At 43.4% G+C, this 22096-nt stretch overlaps 1 protein-coding gene and 1 long non-coding RNA gene across 11 annotated transcripts in view; both read right to left on the reverse strand.

Moving 5' to 3' along the window:
* EXT2 (exostosin glycosyltransferase 2) overlaps positions 1–10928 on the reverse strand; it is a 198752-nt gene extending 187824 nt beyond the window's left edge. For 6 of the 10 annotated variants that reach the window (XM_077963091.1, XM_077963089.1, XM_015114420.3 and 3 more), the window contains exon 1: positions 10754–10928. Coding sequence is in view for 2 of the 10 variants with exons in the window: in XM_028833497.2 (XP_028689330.2) it covers positions 10281–10349 (69 nt within the window). In the remaining 8 variants the exon portion in view is untranslated. Of the gene's footprint in view, positions 1–10280; positions 10407–10753 lie in introns of those variants that run through there. The other 4 variants (XM_028833497.2, XM_077963087.1, XM_077963088.1 and 1 more) reach the window with 4 other exon arrangements.
* Positions 10929–11411: 483 nt separating this feature from the next.
* LOC144334264 (uncharacterized) lies at positions 11412–13460 on the reverse strand. Its single transcript, XR_013403944.1, has 2 exons — positions 13352–13460; positions 11412–12860 (listed from the first exon to the last, which is right to left on the reverse strand). It is a non-coding gene; the product is annotated as an uncharacterized LOC144334264 (long non-coding RNA).
* Positions 13461–22096: the final 8636 nt, after the last annotated feature.

Genomic DNA, 22096 nt, shown 5'->3' on the forward strand with positions numbered 1-22096 from the left:
GAGACAAAGGGAGGGAGGAAGAGGAAGAGAAAGAGAGAAGGGAGAAAGGGAGGAAAAGGGCCAATGTGGCAGATTCATTTACAAAGATGAACACCAACAATTCTTTCCATCTCTGAATTTGCGTGGCACTTCTCCAAACAAAATGTAGAATCCACGTCCCCTCCTCATGAATCTAGGCTAGCTTTATGATTTGCTTTGACCAAGAAAATGTGGCTGAAGTGATGTTCTGGGATTTCTGAGCACAGGACTTGAGAGGCCCTATAGCATCTGCCTTTGCACTCTTCGAATCCAGCTGCCAGGCTCTAAGGAAGCTGAGCTCCCAGTGAAAGGCAACCTACCCTAGCGGACACAGAGATCCCAGTCAAAACCATTAGGGAAGAGATGAGCCATCTCCACCAAGCTCTGCGCAGATTCCGTAATCATGAGCAAACAAATGATTGTTGTTGTTTTAAGCCTCTAAATTTTGGGGTGGTTTCTTACACAGCAATAGATAAATAAAACAGCCAATAAGCATTATTGACTGAGATGTAAAGAAAATTTTTAGTCCTCAGCTAAAAACATAGAGTTCCCATGTAGACCACATTTTAAGATCCTTACCAAACAAACTTCTCCTCTGTGATTCCCAGACACTGTTTGCGGAGGGCAGAGCCTTGAGTGTGGCTACGTCATCTGCCACAGACTTACCATGTTACTCAACAAACTATTTTGACATTCTGCATGTCAAAATCCCAATCCACAAAAAAGCTGGGCACAGTGGCTCATGCTTATAATCCCAGCACTTTGGGAGGCCAAGGCAGACGGATCACCTGAGATCAGGAGTTCAAGACCAGCCTAGCCAACCTGGTGAAACTCCGTCTCTACCAAAAATACAAAAATTAGCCAGGCATGATGGCGGGCACCTGTAATCCCAGCTACTTGGGAGGCTGAGGCAAGAGAGTCACTTAAACCTGAGAGGCGGAGATTGCAGTGAGCCGAGATCGTGCCACTATACTACAGCCTGGGCAACACAACAAGTCTCTGTCTCAAAAAATATAACATAACATAACATAACATAACACAACATAACAAAACATAACATAACATAAAATAACAAAATGGTATCATTCTACTCACGGATCTTCTAAGAAACCTATTAATATAATGGGAAGTAACTGAAAAGCTCACAGACCATCTTAGAGTTCATCAACCATTTTTACTTCGGATAAATGGAGCTCTCCCCATCACTGCCCACGTGGTAAACTGCTTCCTGCCTAACTAGCTGAGTATTACCAAGCCTTGAATGTCACAATCACTGTCAGTTTTTTGGGTAAAATATGCTCAACGGTCATAAATGATTTCAAGTCATATCTCTCTGAGACCAGAAACTGGAACGTAACAAGGAATTTGCTTGTCACTGACTAACATATAAAAATTCATACATTTTGAGCTTAAAACATGATCATCTTTGGAGTATATACATCATACATCAGTCACTCAATATATTCTAATCGCTTTATGACAGAAATGTGGGCATGACAGCAATTTCACTTTTGCTATCATTCTAACAGCAGAACATTCCTGCCTGCTCCCATCCCCTACCAGCTCCAAGCCCACCCTACGGTATGGCTTGCTTGCCGTTCTGCATATCCTTCCTGGAGTTTGCAGACAGGAGGTTTTGGGACAAATGCATGCAAGGAGCTGCCCTCCACTGGCCTATGTTAAAACTTCCCAAGAAGCTCTCAAGGTCTATGTGTATACTTGAATCTGTGGTTCCCCAACACCTGAAGGGTAAGAAGCACAAGAGTTTGTTAAAACAGATTCCTTGCCCCACCACTGGAGGCTGTTATCAGTAAGTCTAAAATAGGGCCACAGAATAGGTCATGTAAAAGCAAGCTCCTCACGTATTTTGTACCATCTGGTTTGAAACCTTTATTAATATTAGACAAACTACCCTTTAATAGTGTTTTTCAAAACTTTTTTTAAACTAAAATTGACAGTAAGAAATACAAGTTATATCGTGGCCCAATGTAGACAAATATATATATGTGTGTCTATAGACATTTTAAATAAAGTTTCACAAAACAATATTTAAGCTATGTACTATGAGTACACAGTGTTAGCCACAGAACATGCAATGAACCCTCCATTTTTCTACTCTGTTATTCTATTGCTTTTTAAAAAATTCTGGCCATAACCTACTAGATCAATTATACCACTCAATAATGGGTTCTTCATAGTTTGAAAAATAGTTTCCATATATAACAAAATTAAGGTTAAGGGAACAAACACTGTATTCACACATGAGCTTTACAAATCTTCATGAGTTGCAGATTAACTATAAAAAAGACATACCACAACAAAATAAAACCAAAGATAACAGAAGAAAATAATAAATAAAAGCACAGAAATTCATTTAAAAACAAAATAGAAATAGTCAACAAGGCTAAAAGTTGTTTTTTTGTTTTTGTGTTTTGTTTTTCTTGAGACACAGTCTCGCTCTGTCGCCCAGGCTGGAGTGCAGTAGTGTGATCTCAGCTCACTGCCAGCTCCGCCTCCCGGGTTCACACCATTCTCCTGCCACAGGCTCCCGAGTAGCTGGGACTACAGGCACCCACCACCACGCCCGGCTAATTTTTTTGTATTTTTTAGTAGAGACGGGGTTTCATCATGTTAGCCAGGATGGTATCAATCTCCTGACCTCGTGATCCGCCTGCCTCAGCCTCCCAAAGTGTAAAAGTTGTTTTTTTAAAAACAGACTAATAAAATTCTGGTAAGATTAATCAAGAGTTCAAGGAAAAAGGTGCAAATAAATACCTGAAAAGGGGAACATAACTCTAACTGCTGCATATATTTAAAAGATAAGATGATATCAATGAACTTATGCCACTACATTTGAAAACTCAGATAACATGGAAAAATTATTTTAAAATATACTTACCAAAAGCATCTCAAGGACAAACAGCAACTCTGAGTAGTTCTATAACATTAAAGAAACTGAACCAAAAGTTTAAAAGTCTCCCTATAAAGAAAATTCCAGGCCCAGAAAATTTTCCAAGTTCTACCAAATATTCAAGAAATAATAATTCCAATTTCCCACAAATTATTCCAGAGTTCAGAAAAAAAAGAGGAAACACTCCAAAGCTCATTTTAGGAGGCCAGCACATGCATCATACCAAAACCCTAGAACAGTGGTTCTTGAAGTATGCTTCAGGCACCCCAGGCCCTTTCAAACAGTTTATACTGGTTTAATACTGACAGTTGCTTTACTCACTTCCATTTTCCAAAGGCTACATGATGCATGACACTGCAACAGACTGAATGCAGAAGCAGATATGATAATCCAACTGTGTTTTGTTAAGTTTTTCCAAAAGTGATAAAATATACCAATTCACAGACTCAAGATGCTCAACTCAGAGCAGAATATATATGTAAAGAAAATGGTGACAGGCATGGTGGCTCACACCTGTAATCCCAGCACTTTGGGAGGCCAGGCCGAGGCGGGCGGATCATGAGGTCAGGAGATCAAGACCATCCTGGCTAACATAGTGAAACCCCGTCTCTACTAAAAATACAAAAAATTAGCTGGGCGTGGTGGCGGGCGCCTATAGTCCCAGCTACTCAGGAGGCTGAGGTAGGAGAATGGCGTGAACCCGGGAGGCAGAGCTTGCAGTGAGCTGAGATTGCGTCACTGCACTCCAGCCTGGGAGACAGGGAGACTCCGTCTCAAAAAAAACAAAAAAACACAAAAAAAAAGGAAAATGCTACTTAGATGTATCAAAGCCAAACCGCTAAAAAGAAACTTAAAGAAGAATACTAAAAGTAGCCAAAGGGGAGAAAAATCTATTCAAGGTAGATCTTAAAACTAAATGTAAAAGGAAAAACTATAAAATATTTAGACCACAATAGAGAATATCGACATCTGGCAGAGAATGATTTCCAAAACAAAATACAAAAAGCATAAACCATTAAGAATTTTCCATCAGAAACACAATAAGGAAGTAAAAAGACAAGCTGCAAGCCTGAAGAATATATTTCCAGCACATATAACCAATAGGGACTTGCAACCAGAATAAACAACTGTACGAAGCAACAAGAAAAAAACAAAAACAAAACAAAACAAAACAAAAAACAGAAAACATACTTAAACAGGAATTTCACAGACAAGGCAAAAAGGGCACATAAACATATAAAAAGATGTTTAGTCTCATTAATGGTCACGGAAAATAAAACCACAATGAAATGTATACCCAACAGCACAGGCAAATTCAGAGTCAGACACCACCAAGTATTGTTGGAGGAGATATGGAACCACAGGAACTGACTCCAGAGTCCCAAGTGGCCTCAGCAGAAGGAAGAGGGAGCTGATACCCACTATGTTAGTCTTACGTATCACATTTTGCTTGCTACCTGTCATAGTTTGAGTCCCCTCACACCCCAGACCCATGCAAAAAAGAAAAAAAAGAGTGACAAAGACAGGAGTGCAAATAGTCTACTTACTTGAGAGGTGATCTCAGAAAGCCACAGTGAGGGACCAAGGAGACAGGCAACAGGGCAAAGCCAATAAAGAGTGTGTTCTTAGGCTGGTTACTACAGTGGGCAACAGGGGCTCCTAAGGCTACCAGGGGCCCTCTGAAGACTCATTTAGACTACAGCTGGTCGCTAACCAGGATGGGAGGCTAGAGCATCTATCTGCAACACCTATCTGCTATTGGTTGAGGGTTGCCTGGTACTGTTATCAGTCCAGACCCTGTATTCAACAGCCCTATAAAGGTGTAAATATTATACTTTCTTTGCTATACAGCTATTCTGATAAAGATCTGCAGTTCCCTTGAGGAAGGATGGGAGAATGTCTGCCTATACGTGCAGGAATGTTACAAGATCTTTCCCAAAAGAGATCCAGCCTCCCCTTCAATTCATGGGATGTGGGTCTAAGAAGTGGCTCATATCTGAAAATGAGGTGAGAGACAGTGATTGTTCCATTGTAGCAGCTGACATCAATCTTCTACTTGCCAGCTCTTAATATTTTTTTTTAACTGATGATACAAGTCAAGCAGCACCATGGCTAGCTGCCCATCTTAGAAACATCATGCTCTATTTGCATCAGAATGGGTCAAGAATCCCCAGTTGTGAGTCCAGCCTTGCTGCCCATTCTGGGCACTATCTCTATCTTGTCTCTGATGGTTAACTACTACCATCTGGCCTCCACTATCTGAGAATCCTATCATCCTCATTGATACTTGGGAACCCAGTTCCATAGTAACATCTCCTAAGGTCAATCTTATCCTACAGAGGGCAGCCAACACTGAGCTTCTCAAAGATGCAGGTCCCCTCACTGGGCATTCCATATTAGCAGAGTGAAAGGAATAGGCCCTCCCAGGAACACAGGCAGGAGGTGCAGGTGATTCCTTCCTCAATACTCTGCCAAGATAGTTCTGATGCCTCCACCTCATTTATTGCAGTCCAAAATGTCTTGACCTTAGCACTAAGACATTTTAGGCTACATAACTCTTTTTTTGTGAGGAGCTGTTCTATACACTGGAGGTGGTTGAATAGCATCCCCATTCAGTAGAAGCCAGAAGCAACCCCCAGCTGTAACAACCAAAAATATATCCAGACATTGCCAAATATCCCTCGGGGAGGCAAAATCAGCCCTGGTTGCAAACCACTGGTATGGGTCATTGTTGTGTCCAAGCTTCGAGAAGCCTGCCCAGCCACATACCAAGACTGGCTCCAGCTGTCCTTGCTGGGTCACCAAATCCTGAATCATGAAAGAATGCTCAGCTGTCAACAGGCTCTCTCCTCTCCAGCTTTATAGTCCACCAATACCCCCACCTTTGGTCCAATACCCTTAAGATTCTCCCTGCCATTCATTGTGTTTGCCGTTTCTGCTGGTCCATATTAGCCAGGTCCTGCAACTCCTGGAGAAACTGCTTTCCTGCTCAGGCAATGCTGAGATCTGAGCGGGGGAGGAGGGAGATCTTGAGGAGGACAAGGATCATATGATGAGGCATCTGCCTCAAGTGAGAGCTCTGCACGGTGTCCAGGCAAGAACAGACTGCTGTCCTCTGCATCAGAGAGGTGCATACCTCTACTGGTCCAAGGGATCTAAGAAAATCTGGGAATTCAAAGTTCGCTGTGCCTCTACCCAAATATCTCCATCCAGGTCTCAGGGTCTCACATCTTGCCACCATTGCCCTGATTTAGCAGAGGCAACCTGTCAAGGCTGTGCATTCAGCTTCCTTTGCAGTTCTGCCACAAGTATAATCAAATTCTGTGCCTGACCTTCAAAAGAGCCCACCCTCCAGCTGCAGGAGATGTGGCCAGAGAGCCTTCTGTCTTTCACAGTGTACCCTGAGTTCATGTCTGGCTGATCTGGGTGTGGCATTCTCTTACCCCAAGGCTTCTAAGGAAGATAACAAGAGTCAGTCAACTGCACTATCCTTATCATTACCATTGTCCATATACTGCTCAAGTGCTAGAGCTACCATACTAGCCAATGCTTTTCCTTCCACCTGAGTCTCATCCCAACCCACTGCTGGGGACAGTCTTACTACAACTGTGATGTTAGAGAGTACCAGGGGTTACCAACACCTAAATTAATACTAGTAAAGGGGTCCTTGTTGCCAACTGAGGTTGAGTGATTCCAGTTTAACAATACTATCTCACACTGCTTTCTAGAGCCACTTCTAGTACCAACAGTCTTGGTTTGTGCTCTGCCAAACTAAGAGAAAACAACTTGGGTGCAAGTGTCTTGCAAAAGGTGAATCCAGAAAGCCAGATTGAGGAAGTAAGGAGAGGAGTCAGAAGGGTGCACACCTGAGCTGGTTACCAGACTGAGCTAGGCCACAGTGCCCAGTCCTTCTATGATCCCTCTGGAGAAGCATGGAGAACACAACTCAGAGCTGTCCCTTTGGGGGATGGAAAGCCACATCATTCACCCACCAAAGCCCACCCCACACTGGCTGAGGGACACCCCCAGACACGTAAACTCCTCCACGCTTGTGAAGTGTGTCGACACAAGCTAAGCAAACTCCCACACATCTGTTTCAAACTCCAAGGAATAAAAGCTGAGAGATACGGCAAGCACTTGAGGTGCAATAAACAATAAAAGAAATGAAAGGGAAAGGATGAGAAAAGAAAGGGGAAAAGCCCCTTACTAAGAAGTGCTTTACAGAGAGAGGGTCTTCCCTGAGAGCACCCACATCACCTTTTATACACTTCATGCTAGCACCTGCCACATTTTATGAATTGGTTAAGTATTTGCAAGTCTGTCTCCTCTACTGGTTGTGATTTTTCCTGTAATCAGTTATTCATCTCTGCTCAGTATTCCTAGCATCTAATACCAAATCTAGAACATATACTTAAGCCAGGTGCAGTGGCTCACACCTGTAATCCCAGCACTTTGGGAGGCTGAGGCGGAAGGATCGCCTGAGTCCAGTAGTTTGAGACCAGCCTGGGCAACATAGCGAGAGCCTGTCTCTACTAAAAAATACAAAAATTAGTCAGGTGCACGACTATACTCCCAGCTCCTTGGGAGGCTGAGGTGGGAGGGTTTCTTGAACCCAGGAGGTTGAGGCTGCAGTGAGCTATGACTGCGTCACTTCACTCCAGCCTGGAGTGCATATTTAATATAAACATAAATATTTGTTGAATGAACAAATGTCTCTATCCTTCCCAGTTCCATAGGTGCACACGGTTTAGAAATAAGTTTTGAGTTATTATATGTGATGGCCTCTTACTATTATCTTTCCTAAATAGGAAGGAATTTCCAAAAGAGGAGGGGGATTAACTAGATATTTCCACAGACTCTGAATTTTCTGTACCCACCCCTGAACACCCTCCTCTCCAACCATCCATCATACGCAAACACATTCAAAGAGAACCATTACTCTCCCTACTCCTGCCTTTTTTTTTTTTTTTTTTTTTTTTTTTTTGAGACAGAGTCTCTCTCTGCTGCCCAGGCTGGAGTACGGTGGTGCCACCTCGGCTCACTGCAACCTCCACCTCCTGGGTTCAAGCAATTCTTGTGCCTCAGCCTCCCAAGTCACTGGGATTAGAGGCGCCCACCACGCCCGGCTAATTTTTTGTATTTTGTAGTAGAGGCGGGGTTTCGCCAAGTTGGCCAGGCTGGTCTTGAACTCCTGACTTCAGGTAATCCACCCACCTCAGTCTCCCAAAGTGCTGGGATTACAGGCTTGAGCCACTGCGCCCAGCCTGCACCCCTGCCTTTATAAACCTGTGCTACATTGGACCCCTTTTGTAAAACTGCTGGGCTAGACTGAAGTGACAGTGCTCCTGACTCAGGACACTCCAACCTCATCCCTGTAACACACAGAAGCCATCCTCCCAGAACAGTTTTCACATGCCAAAGCACAGAGAGATGGAATATCTCCAAACCATCATCCAAGGAAACAAGTCATAATGTGTCTGTCCAATGAGACTGCTCCCTACCACCAAGAAGTTAAAAGCCCAGGAAGACGACAGACTGAAACGAATCATCTACTAATGAAGGTTTATTCCATACAATACCATAACCTGGATCAAAACAAGAATTTCAGCCCTACAAACTTTATCGCCTTCAAACATATCAAACCTGCCCCTGCAAAACACTGGAATCATCTGGCTAGCTGTCAAGCACTGAGTCATTGGAAAAGTCTTTTAACCCCAATCTATGGTGAGGATGAGATGCATTTTCTGTTCCTGGAATTATTTATTCCTAAAATTTGCCTGAATAACCTTTCCTTGGTGCTTCAGGTTATATCCAATCCACTTAGTCCAATGTTTTGAGTCACAGTCTCTTGTCGTCTTAACCTTTTTATTTTTATTTTCTTTCTTTCTTTATTTTTTTGAGATGGAGTCTTGCTCTGTCACCCAGGCTGGAGTGCAGTGGCACAATCTCAGCTCACTACAACCTCAGCCTCCTGGGTTCAAGCAATCCTCCCGCCTCAGCCTCTTGAGTAGCTGGGATTACAAGCGTGTGCCACTATACCCGGCTAAATTTTTTGTATTTTTAGTAGAGACGGGGTTTCATCATGTTGGCCAGGCTGGTCTTGAACTCATGACCTCAAGTGATCCACCCACTTTGGCCTCCCAAAATGTTGGGATTACAGGCATGAGCCACCGCGCCTGGCCTCTTCTTAAACTTTTTAGAAAGGCCCGTACAGCTGAACTCCCGGGGCCAGTGCTACACTGGATCTTAACCCAACTGTTCCAAAAAACAGAGGAACCAAATATAAGCGAAACCAAGAAAAGCCACAATTCATTGCCTTACTTGATAGGATTCTTGATAATTAAAGTTATTTTATGGCTAAATGCCCCTAAAAATTATTATCAATTAAAAACAATACCCTTTTAATTGTGGGATTATACTATAAGACAACGTGTGTCATTACATAATTAATATCTAAATCTTACTAAGCACTTACTACATGCCAGGGTCTGTCTGAAGCACTTTATAGTGTTAACTTATTTAATCTTCATAATAGCACTATAAGCCAAGCTATTATTACCCTCATTTTACAGATGGGGATAGTACAGCAGAAAGTTTAAGCACCTGGCCCAATATTACACAAGTGGAAATGCCAAAGCTAGGATTCAAAGCATGGCAGTCTGGCCCCAAAACTGATTATCCATTCATACCCTCACATGCAACCAGGAAGTCGGGAAAGTGAATGATGGAAACTGAATCATCTATTTTATTAAGATGAATAGCCTTTGAGTTCCGAAAGTTACAAACTAAGTCCAGTTAAAGTACATAGAGCACTTACCTGACTTACAAGAAGAATTTAAGTGGACATATTTCAAGACCACGTCTTCACACAAGTAAGTCAAGAACCTTTCTAGATTAGCACTGCCCAATTAGTAACACCAAGCAAATATTTGATTCTCAAAATCGTGTGTTTAGATCTGGTTCCCTCCGAATGTAACAAAGCCCCAAACACCCCTGGGCTTCAAGTTGAAATCCAGAGCCAGTGTGCTTCTGGCCACCTAGTCCCCAGACTAACATGCCCCTGGCCCCAGCCCGACACACCCCCGGGCCACCTAGTCCCTGGCCTAACATGCCACCAGCAATCTAGTTCGCAGTCTAACACGCCCCTGCCCGTCCTGACAGGCCTCCGGCCACCCAGTCCCCTGCCTAACACGCCCCCAGCCACCTAGTGCCTGGCCCAACATGACCCCGACCACCCAGTCCCCGGCCTAACATGCCCCCGGCCACCTAGTTCCCGGCCACCCAGTCCCCGGCCTAAAACGCCCCCGGCCACCCAGTCCCCGTCCTAACACGCCCCTGGCCCCTTCCCCACCTCGTCCCACGGCTCCCGGCACCGCAGGGGATACCGCAGGCCACCGCCGGGCCCTGAGGCGCAGGACATCCCCGTGGGAGTAATCAGATCCCTGTGGCTGGCGGGAAGGTGGCAGCAGGAAGGGAGGGGTCACGGCGGAGGGCGGAGAGCGGAGGGCGGGTCCCCGGAGGAAAGAAAGGAGCGGACTGGGGGCGAAGGTTGGCTAGGACAGGTGGGTACCAAGATGCAGCAAGCACGGCCGCCGCCGGGGGAGAAGGAGAAGCAGGAGTGGAAATCGGAGCGCTCCAAAAGCGGGCAGTCATTGTCACGGCCCCGGCGGGGCTGGGGGTGGCCTCTCGCAGCCCACGGGCCTCCACGAAGCCTCTGCGCGGCCGCGCTCCCTCGGCCCTTGTCTCTACCTAGCCGCGGCCCCGGGAGGCCCGAGCCCTAGCCTCAGCGCCAGCCCGGCCGCCGCCCTGGAGCGCCGCGCTTACCTCGGCCACGGCTGCCTCCCGCTCGGCCCCGCGCTCGGTCACCGGCTCATGCCGCGGGGCACGGGCCACCTCCGCCCGGGTCGGATCGCGCCGATTCGCCAGCCACCACCTCCAGGGCCGAGTCTGGGCGAGCCAGCAGCGAGCTCGGGGAGGGTGACCGGGCTCCGGGGCGTCTGACACCGAGCGCACTGCGCATGCGGGAGCGGCCAGGCCGCGCCTCCTGGTGGACAGGAGGAGTCAGGGCACCGCTGCAGTGTTTTCCCAGTCAGGCTCCGCAGTGAAATGCTCAGATAACCCTCATTCATAATTAAAGAATCCTTAGGCCGGGCGCGGTGGCTCACGCCTGTAATCCCAGCACTTTGGGAGGCCGAGACGGGCGGATCACGAGGTCAGGAGATCGAGACCATCCTGGCTAACACGGTGAAACCCCCGTCTCTACTAAAAAATACAAAAAACTAGCCGGGCGAGGTGGCGGGCGCCTATAGTCCCAGCTACTCGGGAGCCTGAGGCAGGAGAATGGCGTGAACCTGGGGGGCGGAGCTTGCAGTGAGCTGAGATCCGGCCACTGCACTCCAGCCTGGGCGACAGAGCGAGACTCCGTCTCAAAAAAAAAAAAAAAAGAATCCTTAAACCCAAACAAGACACCACGCGTCTCTTATAAAACTAACAAATATGTAGTCGTTTTATTATAATCAGTTCTGGTGAGGGTACAACATTCCTGGAGGGCAATTTGGTACTATCCATCAAATGGAAAATTCTGGTACCCTTCGGTCCAACAAGCTCTCTGTGGATAGGATATTCTCAACAATGTTTGCCAAAAATTTCCGCGACAGCATTCTTTCTAATCATAGCGAAATGCTAGACACAATCGAAATAAATTATGGAATTTGATTAGTGATTTGAATGTGAGAGGGTGCAATATATATGGGTAAGGAAATATCTCCAAGATATTAGTTAATATGAAAGCGTAGTCCAAAACAGCAGGCAAGTACGATCACTTTTAGGTAAACTACGTATATGCAAAAACAAAAGGGAGAAATATGTAAGGAAGGTGCTTATATTCAGGCATGTATATAACTTTTTTCTGGAAGGAATGCAAGAAGAAATGAAGAGCTTCAGGTGGAGTAGTTGTCGTGGCAGAAATGGAAGCATTTATGGCCAGGCAAGGTGGCTCACGCCTGTAATCCCAGCATTTTGGGAGGTCTAAGCGAGAGGATCGCTTGAGCCCAAGAGTTTGAGACCAGCCTGGGCAGCACAGTAAGACCCCGTCTCTACAAAAAATACAAAGTTAGCCAGGCATGGTAGCACCCGCTTGCAGTCCCAACTACTCAGGAGGGAGAGGCAGGAGGATTGCTTGAGCCCAGGAGGTCAAGGCTGCAGTGGGCCGTGGTCATGCCACTGCACTCCAGCTGGGGTGTTAGAGCAAGACCCCGTCAAAAAAAAAAAACCCGCATTTTTTTGTATCTTTCTATATTATTGACATGATTTAGCGCTATACATGCACAGTAAAACCGCTGTCATAAAGCAGTAAATGGAATCTAAAAAATTAAATGAAAATTCCGAGTGACGTTATTGAGAGGTTAATGAAATGACCCCGGGCCTGTGATGCTGGTTTGATAGAGCTGTGGGTCTGGCTGCATGATCCAAATCCCTTCTGTTCCTACATGTACTTTGGCGCCATCTGGTGGAAGTTGTCACTGATAGCTTCAATATTCACAGTGATTATTCTGAGACTAGACACCTACAGAGGCTTCCGGCAGCAACCATGATTCCAGGAATATTTTTGTGATTAATGCCTGATTGTCACAGGTCTAGGGAGATTGGGATGAGGGCATTCTGGGAATGGGACATTCATGTTCTGCTTCCCCACATCTAAGGGGCATTGCTCTGCTTTCCAAATCAAATCCCCCCCTGCAAATGATACAAAATGTAGCACACATACACCCCATTTGAGAACTGGATGAGTGGAGAGCAGTGACGATCACCAGTGGAACTGTATCCAAATTTCTCTTATCCCAGGGAATATTGTTTTCACTTTTTAAAATAAGTCAACAATAGCCATCTGGTCCGGAAGACTGTGACCTCTTTTTTTCTTCTCCATATTTATCTGTATTTTAAAACATGCATATTTTAAATTAATCCTTTGTTCTTTTATAAAATGAGAATTTGCCATGTTAAAGAATTGTGTGAGGCATAGCTTTTGAGAAAGGCTGCCTATCTTATTCACTTTTTATAACCTTAAATTTGCCTAATGCCTGGCATATAGTAATTGCTCAATAAATATTTGTTGAATGGAGAAAGATGCCTAGGCACTGGGAGTAGCTACCTAGAAATAAGACAATAAAATTACTCATAGGAGAAGGTAAAAAGTGGCATAGGAGAATATAAACAAAATGCTACAGAATTAAAAAAAGAAAGAGGTCACATCCAGTTGGAAAGATCTAGGAAGATTTCAATCAACAGTTGATATCTTTATTTATCCTGGAGGATACTTATGATTTTGACAAGCAGAGAGGTGAAAAGGGCATTTCAGGCAGAGAAAGAAAGTCAAGAGCATGTGTTAAAGAAGGAAAAGCAGTTAGGCAGAGTGGCTCACACCTGTAATCCCAGCACTTTGGGAGGCCGAGGCAGGAGGATTGCTTGAGACCACAAGTTCAAGACCAGCCTAGATAACAAAGTGAGACCCCCATCTCTGGAAAAAAAAAAAGTAATAAATAAAAATAAAGAAGGAAAAGCATCAGAAAGAGCAAGTGTTTTTCAATCCAGTGTGGTTTACACAGTGTGGCTACATTCCTAGGCATGGAAACCATGCAAGTAAGGGAGGTGGGAAAATATAGAAGCCATGAAATTAGAAGCTACATGTTGTGAAAGTATCCAAGGATGACTTCAGGGAGGAGTGGGAAATAAATTATAAGCCAAGACCTGAAGTTTCTGAGAAGGCAGAAAAGTGTCTTAGTAGTTGGTGGTTGAAGAAGGAGAGGCTGTAGAAAGATACTGCATTACTGAATTTGAAGGTACAGGGCAAAGCAATGATTACACAAATACCCCCTTACCCAGTGAGTCAGGAAATATGAAAGTCAGGGTTAGAAAGGGAATGGCTTTCATGGAAAATAGTGTCATCAGGGGAAAGTGAGTTTCCAATTAGGAGAAATAGCTGGTGTAGGGTTGAATCCCATACTTAGCACTTCCTCTAAATACAGTTGATTCTTGAACAATACAGGTTTAAACTTTGCAGATCCACTTCTGTGCAGATTTTTTTCAGTAAAAGTTACACCAAGTGTGCCTGCTTCTCCAGCTTCTCTTTCCACCTCTGCTACCTATTCTACCTCTGCCACTCCTGAGACAGTGAGACCAACACCCCTTCCTTCTCCTCCTTGGCCTACTACTCACCATGAAGATGAGGGGGATGAAGATCGTTATGATGATTTACTTCCACTTAATGAATAGTAAGTATATTTTCCTTCCTTGTGATTTTCTTAATAACATTTTCTTTTCTCTTGCTTACTCTATTGTAAGAATACAGTATTATATATATATAAAACATATAAAATATGTTTAATAGACTATTTACATTATCAGTAAGGCTTCCAGTCAACAGAAGGCTATTAGTAGTTAAGTTTTGGGGGAGTCAAAAGTTAAATATAATTTTTCAACTGCTTAGGGGATTGGCGCCACAACCCCCACATGATTCAAGAGTCTGCTGTAACAGAGGAATACAAGACTGGAAAAAGGCATATTCTCTAAAGAAAAGGGCTCCATAATACAACTGATCTGTGGGATCTTAGGGTGGCTTAGCTTAAAACAGCACTGGCAGGCAGCATGGTAGGCTAGAAAACACCTAACCAGGTGAAATGTAAGGAATACGTTCTCAAGTGAATAGCTGAGCTCACGCCCAAAAAAAAGGAAGGAAAATCTCCACAGTTAAAAATGAAGGTGAAATAACAAAAATGATATTGAAGCTATAACTATCAGGCATACAAGGTAGGGAGCTGATGCAAAGAAACCCATAAAGCTAGGGTCTTAAAGAATTACACCCAAAAGGGAATACTGGAAAACTTTGCTCAACATCCACCAAAGAAACTTACCTGTTTTGTCCAGGGAGTGGAAAAAAAAAAGTCTCATTGATTGATGACCTCTAACATTCATGTCTTAGTCATTTCGGGCTGCTATAACAAAAATGCCACAGACTGGGTGGCTTAAACAACAGGAATTTATTTCTCCCAGCTCTAGAAGCGGGGAAGTCCAAGATCAAGGTGCTGGCCAATTTGGTTCCTGGTGAGGGCTCTTTTCCTGGTTTGCAGAGGGTTACCTTTTTGCTGTATTCTCATATGGTAGAGAAAAAGGCCTTTCTGTATCTCTTCTTTTCAGGGCACTAATCCCATTCATAAGGATTCCACCCTCAAGACCTAATTACATCCCAAAGGCCCCACCTCCAAATATCATCACATCGGGTGGACTTTAATATATGAATGAGGTGTGGGAGGGGATGAACATTCAGTTCATAGCCATCAAGCTTTATGACCATCTGGGGTTTGAATTTATACTACCAGCATGGTCTAGGAAGCTCCAAGCCAAGATGGTAACATACAGTATTCCCAGGTTGGTAGCACCCAAAGACACGCAACAGAAGGAAACATAAATCCCCTCTTGAGGCCCACGTCTCCAACACAAGCTGCCTAGGATTCTGACAAATAAAACCCTGACAAATGTAAACTCACATTTCAGAACTACAAAGCATATGAGAAAACAAACCGCCATGAACAAGAGTCAGCAGAAATCACAAACAGCAGAAATTTAACCCCCAATAACTATATATAACTGAATTATGAGATATAAATATAAAACAAGTATGTTTATAGCACTCAAAGACTTAAAGTGAAATATAAAACATTACAAAGAAATAAGATGTTATATTTTTAAAAGACCAAGGAGACTGAAAATGTACTAAATATAAACATTGAAATTGAAAACTCAATGCATAAGTTAAATAGTAGGTTAGAAACAACAACAACAGATCTGAAAGGCAGGAAACAAAGGAATTAAATATAGGAAAGAGAAGTTAAGAGAGGGTGAGGACAGATGAAGAAAATGGCACATATCTAAAAGGAAGGAATAGAGAAAATGAGGTGAAGGTAAAATCCAAGGATATTATAGCTATGAATTTTCCAAAATTTGAGCACAGATGATCACCTGCAATGAACTAACAATGAGATTAACAGCAGACTTCTCAACAACAAAAACCTACAGCCATAAAATCATGGTAAAAATGCAGAGAGGACAATAGTTAATGATGCATAATTGTATACCCAGTAAAACCATCTTTGAAGAATAACAGGGAAGCAAAGATATCTTAGACAAACACAAATAGAAAGAGATTACCATCAATAGATCCTTCCTAAAGGAATTTCTTAAGAATGTATTTCAGGAAGAAAAAAATTAAAACCAAAAGGAAGTACTGCAATGAAGTAGGGCTAGGAAACAATGAAATTGATAAACCTGTGGGTAAATCAAAACAAATACTTACTGTATAAAACTAGAAAAATAATTTAGAAACTTAAAAACTAGGGCTGGGCACGGTGGCTCATGCTTATGTAATCGCAGCAATTTCGGCGGCTGAGGCAGGTGGATCTCCTGAGGTCAGGAGCTCGAAACCAGCCTGGCCAACATGGTGAAACCCCATCTCTACTAAAAATACAAAAATAAGCTGGGCATGGTGGTGCACACCTGCAATCCCAACTACTCAGGAGGCTGAAGCAGGAAAATAGCTTGAACCCAGCAGGCAGAAGTTTCAGTGAGCTAAGATCACACTACTGCACTCCAGCCTGGGTGACAGGGCAAGACTCCATTTCAAAAAAAAAAAAGCTAGGTGTAACTAATATACCGTCAACAATATCACATGAGATGAAAGTAAAGGAGTAAGAGCTCAATGTTCTGAGGTCATTTCATGTTCAGGTAGAGGATAAAGAAGATAAAATTTAGACTTTATTAACTATGAATGCTGATAATTTAAAGGTATCTGACAAAGGACTCATTTTCAGGATATAAAAAGAACTCCTACACTTCAATTAGAAAAAGACAATTTTTTTAAATGAGCAAAATTCTTAAACACCACACAAAAGAATATACATAAAAGGGCAATACACATATGAAAACCTGTTCAATATCATTAGCAGCAGGAAATGCAAACCACATGGAATAGAGATATCTCCACTGAGGATATGCCAATGGCCAACAAGCATATGAAAAGATGCTAAACATCACTAACTATCAGAGAAATGCAAATCAAAATCACAATGAGATATTGTCTCATATCTATTAGGATAGCTATCAAAAAAAACATAAGATCAGTGAGGTGGCTCATGCCTGTAATCCCAGCACTTTGGGAGGCTGAGGTGGGCAAATCACTTGAGGTCAACAGTTCAAGGCTAGCCTAGCCAACATGGTGAAACCTCATCTCTACTAAAATACAAAAATTAGCCAGGTATGGTGGTGCGTGCCTGTAATCCCAGCTACTTGGGAGGCTGAGGCAGGAGAATCTCTTGAGCCTGGGACGCAGAGGTTGCAGTGAGCCAAGATAATGCCACTGCACTCCAGCCTGTGCAACAGAGCAAGACCCCATCTTAAAACAACAACAACATCAACAAAAACATAAACAAGTGCTAATGAGAACATGGAGAAATTGGAACCCTTGTGCACTGTTGGTAGGACTGTAAAACAGTGTACCTGCTATGGAAAACAGTATGATGGTTCCTCAAAAAGTTAAGAATAGAATGACTATATGACCCAACAATTCCAATTCTGGGTATATACCCAAAAGCATTTAAAGCAGGGTCTTCAAGAGATTGCTGCACACCCATGTTCATAGCAGTGTATGAGTTAAAGAAAGACAAAAGAAACATGAAAAGTGGCTCATAAGGGTTCAGGAAGAGACACCTTATCACAGGCTTGGAATGTTTCTGTGTAAGGGAGAAGTTTACGGTGGGGTTGGAATGTCTCTGGCCAGAGGGGAGGTGATCTGAGGGCTGACATCGCTCCTGCTGGAGAAGAGGTTATCTCAGGGCTGGCATGTCTCTAGTCAGGGAGGGGTTTGGAATGTTTCTGGTCAGAAATGTAACTTGTGGTTTATGGTCATGCTGACCTTAGCCATTAGACTGATGCCCTTTGGATTCGGGCAGTTTTGGATCAATGTGAACTTTAAAATGACAGTGCTTGTCCAAGATGGTGATGCTCCTGCTCTGTCAGCAGCACTATTCACAATAGCCAACAGGAGATAGCAACATAATGACCATGGATAGGTGAATGATAAACAAAATATGGCATAGACATATAATGGAATATTATTCAGCCTTAACAAGGAAAGAAAGCCTATCAAATGCTATGACACAAATAAGCCATAAGGACATTATGTGAAGTGAAATAAGCCATTCACAAAAGGACCAATATTGTGTGACTCTACTTACAGGAGGTATCTAAAGTAGTCATATTCATAGAAACAAAAGGTAGAATAGTGGTTACCAAGAGCTGAGAGGAAGAGAGCAGGAAGAGTGTTTTAACTGGTATAGAGATTCAGTTTTGCAGGACAAAAAACTCCTGGAGATCTGTTTAACCATACTGGGAATGTACTTAACATTATTGAAGTGTACACTTAAAAATGGTTAAAATAGTAAACGTTACACTTTTTTTTTTTTTACCAGAACAGAAGAGAAAATGCAAACTACAAAGAGATGCTTCTTTTTTTTTTTTTTCAGACAGAGTCTCGCTATGTCACTCAGGCTGGAGTGCAGTGGCGCAATCCCAGTTCACTACAACCTCCGCCTCCTGGGTTCAAGTGATTCTCCTGCCTCAGCCTCCTGAGTAGCTGGGATTACAGGTGCCTGCCACCACACCCAGCTAATTTTTGTATTTTTAAAAGAGACGGGGTTTCACCATGTTGGCCAGGCTGGTCTCAAACTCCTGACCTCAGGTGATCCGCCCACCTCAGCCTCCCAAAGTGCTGGGATTACAGGCATGAGGCACCATGCCCAGTCTACAATGAGATACTGCTACATACCTTTTTTACCTGATAATACCTAAAAGTTGGCAAGGATGAGGAGCTAATAGAATTTTTATACACTTCTATACACCGGTAGAATCATATTAGGAAACTGGCAGTATTTACTAAAGCTGAGCTTACCCCATTACCTAGCAGGTACATATCAAAAGGAAATGTGTATACATGTGTGTCAAAAAGTCACATTCAAGAATGTTCAGAGCAGCATTATTCCTAATAGTGAAAAGCTATACACCATGGAAATTCTACTTAAAAATATAACCAGGACAGCAATATCTGCCTTGTGATGAAGTCAGGATTAAATGAGAGTGCAAACGGAAAGCCCACGTAGTCATTTACAGTAAGGAAGACCCCCTCTCCCTACCACATACACTGAAAACTAGTAACAATGCTGACTTAAAAACAAAATGTTCGGGACAGCCATGGTGGCTCACGCCTGTAATCCCAGCACTTTGGTAAGCCAAGGCAGGAGGATCATCTAAGGTCAGCAGTTCGTGACCAGCCTGGCCAACATGGTGAAACCCCATCTCTACCAAAAATGAAAAGAAAAAAAAAATTAACCGTATGTGGTGGTGGGCGCCTGTAGTCCCAACTACTCAGGAGGCTGAGGCTGGAGAGCTCAGGAGTGATCAGGCAGGGGACTGAGTGACAACTATGATGCATCTTGAGGCATTTGCCAAAACAATGATCTTCAGCTTCTATTTTCCCAATCTCCTGGAGGCTGACCGAAGATGAGAAATCTAATAGGAAACTCTTCTCCAATAAAGCCGGGACTCCAAAAAGCGAACTCCACAGAATAAGGTTAAACCAGAATCACATCCTTTCCTCCCTCTTCAAAAGACTGCAAGGAAAGCTGTCTCAAACCTTGGTGTTAAAGGAGGGAAGTTAATCTGAGAAGTTGTAACCAAAAGCTGGCTCTTGCCAGACTAGATTTCCAGACCAAATTCACAGCAGCTGACGGCCAAAAAAAAAAAAAAAAAAAAAAGCTAAACATTTAGTTTGAGGCCTGGCATTGCCTCTAGTTGCCTGGTAGAAATAAACACAAAAACTCTCTTGAGGAATCTGTCTTCATCTAAGACTTCAAAGAATTCCAACAAATAAATTTCCCCCAAAAAATGAACAGCTCACCATAAAAAAATCACCAAACCCACAAAGAATCAAGGCATGAGACAGCATAGCAGAAACAAACCAGCAAAGATTTCAGACACTGGAATACTGGAAATACATACATACATACATAGAAAGATGCATAGAGATACATAAAAGAAATTGGCCAGGTACGGTGGTTCCCGCCTGTAATCCCAGCACTTTGGGAGGCTGAGGCAGACGGACTACTTGAGGCCAGGAGTTCAAGATCAACCTGGCCAACATGGCAAAACCCCATCTCTACTAAAAATGCCAAAAATTAGCCAGGCATAGTGGTGCACACCTGTAATCCTACCTACATTGGAGGCTGAGGCAGGAGAATCACTTGAACCTGGGAGGCAGAGGTTGCATTGAGCTGAGATCATGCCACTGTACTCCAGCACTCCAGCCTGAGCAACAGAGTGATACTCTGTCTCAAAAAATAAACTTATTATCATTACGCTTATTGAAATGAATAAACGAGCTTGAGGTATAAAGAATAACTTTTAGAACTTCTGCTAATAAAAATATATTTGCTTAAATTTAAAACTCAAATAGATTAAAGTAGATTAGACTCAGCTAAAGAAAGAATTATTAAATGGAAAAATAGACCAAAACAAATTACCCTGAATGCAGCACAGAAAGATGAGAAAGAAAATATGAAAAAGAGATTAGAATACATGAAGACAGAGCAAGTTGATCTATATCATACATTTAATAGGAATTCCAGAAGGAGAGAAGAGGGAGAATGAGGCAGAAGAAATATTTGATGAGAATTTTCCAGAGCTGCTGAAAGAATCCACAGATGCAAGAATCCCAATACCCAAAATAAGATCAGTAAAAAGAAACCATCAAGATATATAATAGTAACACTGTATAACATCAATGATGAGAGTATGTTTCAAAGGCATTGAGACAGAGGAAAGAGATCACCTTTGAAGAAGCCACAGACAGCTGACTACTTGACAGGAACAATGCAAGTCAGAAAATAACTATTAACCTGGAATCCTATACTCAGTGAAATTCTTTCAACAATAGAGCAAGCCAGGAGTGGTGGCTCATGCCTGTAATCCCAGCACTTTGGAAGGCCAACGCAGGCGGATCACCTGAGGTCGGGAGTTCAAGACCAGCCTGGCCAACATGTTGAAAACCTGTCTCTACTAAAATTACAAATTAGCTAGGCATGGTGGCACATGTCTGTAATTCCAGCTACTTGGGAGGCTGAGGTACGAGAATCACTTGAACATGCGAGGCAGAGGTTGCAGTGAACAAAGATCACACCATTGCACTGTAGCCTGGGCAACAGAGTGAGACTCTGTCTCAAATAAAATAAAATAAAATAAAATAAAATAAAATAAAATAAAATAGAGCAAAATACAGATAAGCAAAAACTGAAGGTTTATCATCAGCAGACCCTCATCAAAGGACACTGAAGTGCTATACTCCAGGCAAAAGAAAAGTGATCTCAAAAAGAAGTCTGAGGCCAGGCATGGTGGCTCACACCTGTAATTCCAACACTTCAGGAGGCCAAGGTGGGTGGATCACCTGAGGTCAGGAGTTCGAGATCAGCCTGGCCAACATGGCAAAATCCTATCTCTACTAAAAATACAAATATATGTCGGGCATGGTGGCAGGTACCTGTAATCCCAGCTACTCAGGAGGCGGAGGCAGGGGAATCGCTTGAACCTGGGAGGTGGAGGTTGCAGTGAGCCGAGATTGTGCCACTGCACTCCAGCCTGGGCAAAAAAGTGAGACTCCATCTCAAAAAAAAAAAAAAGAAAGAAGGAAAGCATCAGCTTCCAAGCAGGAGTGTCAGCACATGGGAAGGCTCCTCAGCACACAGCTTTATGGTCAGATCTAGAAGCTCATTTAGCCTCTGAATTAAGGCACCCCTGAAAATGGGGTAGGTGGCCCTCATCTGCTCCTTACAGTAGAAAAGCCAGCCTTGGTTAGCTTGGCCTCATGGCAGCCTCAGTTCAGGGTTGCAGCACCAAATCTTCCCCCAACGACCAACACTAGGTCACTCTGCTTTGGGGACATCAGTGAAGGCAGCTCTTTCAAAGGGAGAGGCAGAAGGAGTTTCCTGGAGACTGAGGGACTGCTTCAGCTCTCCTGACTTCCCCCATAGAGTCCTGTTCACCTCGTCCCAAGCAGAAGACGGTCCCAGG

Source organism: Macaca mulatta, chromosome 14, assembly GCF_049350105.2.
Source record: "Macaca mulatta isolate MMU2019108-1 chromosome 14, T2T-MMU8v2.0, whole genome shotgun sequence".
NCBI classification, from domain to species: Eukaryota; Metazoa; Chordata; class Mammalia; order Primates; family Cercopithecidae; genus Macaca; species Macaca mulatta.